The 4,611-nt window shown below is 53.6% G+C and overlaps 1 protein-coding gene across 1 annotated transcript; it reads left to right on the top strand.

Moving 5' to 3' along the window:
• The first annotated feature begins 207 nt into the window (after positions 1–207).
• Positions 208–1,956, top strand: LOC123444476 (UDP-arabinopyranose mutase 1-like). The gene is made up of 3 exons (XM_045121196.1): positions 208–638; positions 752–1,171; positions 1,276–1,956. The coding sequence occupies exons 1-3, from the start codon at positions 336–338 to the stop codon at positions 1,621–1,623; spliced, it is 1,071 nt and encodes a 356-aa protein (XP_044977131.1). The 5' UTR covers positions 208–335; the 3' UTR covers positions 1,624–1,956.
• The last annotated feature ends 2,655 nt before the right edge of the window (positions 1,957–4,611 follow it).

Here is a 4,611-nt window from a genome sequence, read left to right as displayed (position 1 = left end):
GTTGGCTCCGGATCGGACGGCCCGCCGCTCGCGGTTGACCGCGCCGAGCCAGCCGCTCCTTTCTCCCGCCAGCACTCCAGCGCCGCGATCCCGATCCGTCTTTCACGGCGCGCCACCGTCTGCTCACTGAACACTTCCACACCGCCGCCCGGACGCGTGGAGATCTGCGCAGGAAGCCCGCGCCGCGGCTTATATAACGGCGCCTCCTCCTCCACATTCTCAGCGCCCATCACACCCCCTGCAGAGCCAGAAGCCACACACGCCTTCCTCCTCCTCCTCTGCTCGCATCTGGGATCAGGGAGGAGAGATCCGAGGCTTTTGGCCGGCCGGGGACGATGGCGCCGCTGCTCAAGGACGAGCTGGACATCGTCATCCCGACGATCCGGAACCTGGACTTCCTCGAGATGTGGCGGCCCTTCTTCCAGCCGTACCACCTCATCATCGTGCAGGACGGCGACCCCACGAGGACCGTCATGGTGCCTGAGGGCTTCGACTACGAGCTCTACAACCGCAACGACATCAACCGCATCCTCGGCCCCAAGGCCTCCTGCATCTCCTTCAAGGACTCCGCCTGCCGCTGCTTCGGCTACATGGTCTCCAAGAAGAAGTACGTCTACACCATCGACGACGACTGCTTCGTGAGTGCCACCACCACCAGATCCATCTCTTTCTTTTTCACTTCCGTTGTCATATCATATCAACTCTTCTTGGCCGGAGTTGACTGGTCTCCTGTCCTGCGGTGGCATTGCAGGTCGCCAAGGACCCCACGGGGAAGGACATCGACGCGCTGGCCAAGCACATCCAGAACCTGCTCTGCCCGTCCACGCCGCTCTTCTTCAACACCTTGTACGACCCATACCAGGAGGGCGCCGACTTCGTGCGCGGCTACCCGTTCAGCCTCCGGGAGGGCGTGCCCACCGCCGTATCGCACGGCCTCTGGCTCAACATCCCCGACTACGACGCCCCCACGCAGCTGGTCAAGCCGCGGGAGCGCAACGGCAGGTACGTCGACGCCGTCATGACCATCCCCAAGGGATCCCTCTTCCCCATGTGCGGCATGAACCTCGCCTTCGACCGCGAGCTCATCGGCCCGGCCATGTACTTCGGCCTCATGGGCGACGGCCAGCCCATCGGACGCTACGACGACATGTGGGCCGGCTGGTGTGTTAAGGTAACCACACAAACACTGAAACACATCGTCTCTGATTTCTACTTTACCACTCAAGTGCCAGTACATTTCCTTTTACTGAAGAACTTGTCTGAATGTGTGTGCAGGTGATCTGCGACCACCTTGGGCTCGGAGTCAAGACGGGGCTGCCCTACATCTGGCACAGCAAGGCCAGCAACCCGTTCGTGAACCTGAAGAAGGAGTACAAGGGAATCTTCTGGCAGGAGGACATCATCCCCTTCTTCCAGGCCGCGAAGCTGACCAAGGAGTGCGACACCGTGCAGAAGTGCTACATCTCGCTCTCGCAGCAGGTCAAGGAGAAGCTCGGCAAGATCGACCCATACTTCGTCAAGCTCGCCGACGCCATGGTCACCTGGATCGAGGCCTGGGACATGCTCAACTCCAAGGACTCCAAGGAGGCCGACGCCAACGGCAGCAAGCCAAAGGGGAAGTAGATCGAGGGAGAGAACCTTTTTTGCATTAGCATACTGAGCAGGCGGTGGGGCGGCGTATACCGGTAGCGAGCGTGCTTCGTCAGTTCGTAGGTTCAGTGCGTGCATCAGGTATCCAGGTTCAGGCTGTTGTGTACTACAAAACATTAGCTGCCGTTCTATCTTACGTTTACGTTAAGGGTCGCGTTAATTTTCCCCTTCTTTAATTTCATTATTATCAAACCATGACGTTGTTTTATCAAGGTTTAGTACTCCTACGGTTATACTTGTGGCTGCTAATGTTTCCGTGTAATCTTGTGTACACTGAAATGTGAGAATAAAAGGTTGTTGAATAAACATTGCAACTGTCCGTGTGTATAGTAGTACTGTACTCCTTCTGTCTGAATTTATTGGACCGGAAAGTCACCCATCAATGTACGTGTTTCTTCCGCTGCATTGATTACCTCAAGAGACTGCGTCCATCTTCTCACTCTGTCGGTCACGCAGACAATAGATGCAATGGCATCGGGAAGCATGCCAATCAATGGTTTTTTGCCACGTGTCAATTGTAGTGTTCAATAACTCCATGTTTCCCACCACATTTCGTACCATGTGCACCCAGCATTTACACCGGACCCGTTTGTGAAATCTATTACGTCTTAAATAATACATTCTATATCTAAATAATTCAAATTAAAAATCCTAAATTCATACTATTACATGTAACATAAACTATACTAAGCCTCTTCCAGCTTCGCCGTGCCCGTGTCTGACGGCTGGCTGTGCCTTTCATAGTGTCGGTTTGGTTGCCGACGAGGTAAAGTAGGACATGGGACACTAGCGTCTCCCATGCCCTACTCTTCCTCGTCGGAGCCCGTAACTCGGACGGTGCCAGTCGGCGTGAGGTTAATGACGGATCCTTCCTGGGAGAAGCCGACGTCCACCACGACGCGATTGCGTCGACCGCAGTGCTATCCCCTACGAGGCGTCGGAGAGTGTGACTCCGCCTTTCCAGCATCCGTTGCCGCGAGGGCCTCCGTCGCATCTTGTGCCCGTTACCTCGTCAGGCGGGCACGCCGCGTCATGACATCGTCCGAGGTCGGCCATGCTTCGTGCTCGGCGTGCCAATGGAGGGGTTGCGCTTCCGCCAAGGCGTTCGGACGCCACACGGACCGCACTGCCTCCGGTGAGGCAGCAACGCCGGATCCAACCATTGGTTGCACGAACGCAATGGACTCCGGACGTTGCGTGCCCGATCGCTGTCGTTGTGCGGCCGCCTCCCGGGAGTGGCGGAGCGCAAGCCGGATGACCATCTACTCCTCGGGGCCACGTGGGACGAGCTCGTCGTCGACGGATCTGGAGTTGAAAGAATAGGATCCGCTCGCAGCCATGGCGGATGTGAGATTGGGTGACGAATGGGAGTGGAAGGGAGTGGACTGAAGTGACTAGGGTTTGGTCCGGCGAGCGGATGAGGCGAATAAGTGTGGTAGATGCGGGCTAGTGCGGGCTAGGCGGGTGTGTCCGGACGCGCCCGGCCTCCCCCATGTCTGTCATGGTTTTGTCACGACAGATGTCCTTGTGAGAGAACTTGAGTGTGAGGCCATCGTCGCTGTGTGGCGACTCAAAGCGGTTCATCGAGAATGAGAGATGAGTTTACCCAGGTTCGGCCCCTCCGATGGAGGTAAAAGCCTACGTCATGCTATGTGTGTATTGGTGATGAAATCGGTTACAAGGGAGCGGATTCGCTTGACCTAGCTATTGATTGATTGTAACTTAACCCTATCAACCTTAGGGGCTTGCCTTTATTACACGTCAAGACCGGGGTTTTACAAGAGACCGGGTCGTGCTATGAGTCGTAACCCAGCACACCTCTAACTCGCCTTGCCTTTCAAGAAAGGATGTCTTGTGCCAACCGTCTACCTCATGGGCCTTGTCCCACCATCTTCGCAATCGAGAGCCATCAGGCGGCTTACCGGAACAGGCCGCCTTGCACCTTTGGTCTTGTACGCCAAGGCCCATCTTGAATACAGTCGTAAGCCGCCATAATCATGACTCGGCCCCATAGGGCGGGTTATATGACAGGGTAATATCCCTAACATTAGGCCCGAGATTGACTTGAATTTATTCATGTCAATATCCTTTACCTTAATCTTGGCGGCTTGTCTGTAATTTGTGTCTTCATCTCCCTCGAGGTAGAAATGACGGCTTTACAAAACTTCAAAGATCTTTATAACTGCTTGCTCTGCTCATTGGTGACATCACCCGCCTCAGAATCTGGGGACTCGATGATGTCATTGTAATGGCTCTTTGTACTTATCCATTTAGCCCAAAAATCAAGGCGCCCCTCGCTCCGGAATTTACTACGCTTCCTTTATTCCCACGCCAGCCGTTTACACTTCAGCTTTTGGCCTTAAATACTCATCAGGGGCCCTTTCATTTTTTACTTTTCCATCTCGTCTTCTTCCTCGCGCACGCCTCTGGTCGTTGCGTCATCGCCTCCGCTGCCATTCCCCTTCGTCGGCCAACAGTGCCCCACGAACATGATGCCTCCTAACTTCATTGAAACGCGGCTAGTCGACTCCACCGCCTCAGCAACTCTTCCGGTAAGTTTCCCCTTCATCCTTAGATCCGCATTAGGTTGAAGTTTGGTCGTTGTAGTTCGTCGATGTTTGTCATATATTTCTTCCATTAATATCAATCTTCGTCTATACTGGTGAGATTCTCCATAGTATTACGACGGTAGATTCAATTGTCCATCTTTCTCATAATGCTCCTTAAACTTCATTTGAAATCTGTCAACAAGATCACTACCGTTTCCATACTTTGTTGTTTAGGGTTAGTAAATATTCCCCTTTTTTGAACCATACACACATCCGTAATTTTGAACATTTCGGTAGAAACATGTTTGTCCCATATTTAGCAGAAAAAATAGAAAACCTTGTCCATCTGTAACCCACCTTTACATCATGTCGGCTCCTTAATACAACTGTAATCCACCAGCTTCTGTAAATC

The sequence above is a fragment of the Hordeum vulgare genome, chromosome 3H (assembly GCF_904849725.1).
Source record: "Hordeum vulgare subsp. vulgare chromosome 3H, MorexV3_pseudomolecules_assembly, whole genome shotgun sequence".
NCBI classification, from domain to species: Eukaryota; Viridiplantae; Streptophyta; class Magnoliopsida; order Poales; family Poaceae; genus Hordeum; species Hordeum vulgare.
This window is presented reverse-complemented; position numbering and strand designations above follow the sequence as displayed.

Bases quoted from the DNA above. Each gene is read 5' to 3' on its own strand.
- LOC123444476 (XM_045121196.1), top strand. From the start codon at position 336: ATGGCGCCGCTGCTCAAGGACGAGCTGGACATCGTCATCCCGACGATC. The intron at 639-751 runs GTGAGTGCCACC...GTGGCATTGCAG, and splicing joins CCATCGACGACGACTGCTTC to GTCGCCAAGGACCCCACGGG. The intron at 1,172-1,275 runs GTAACCACACAA...ATGTGTGTGCAG, and splicing joins GGGCCGGCTGGTGTGTTAAG to GTGATCTGCGACCACCTTGG.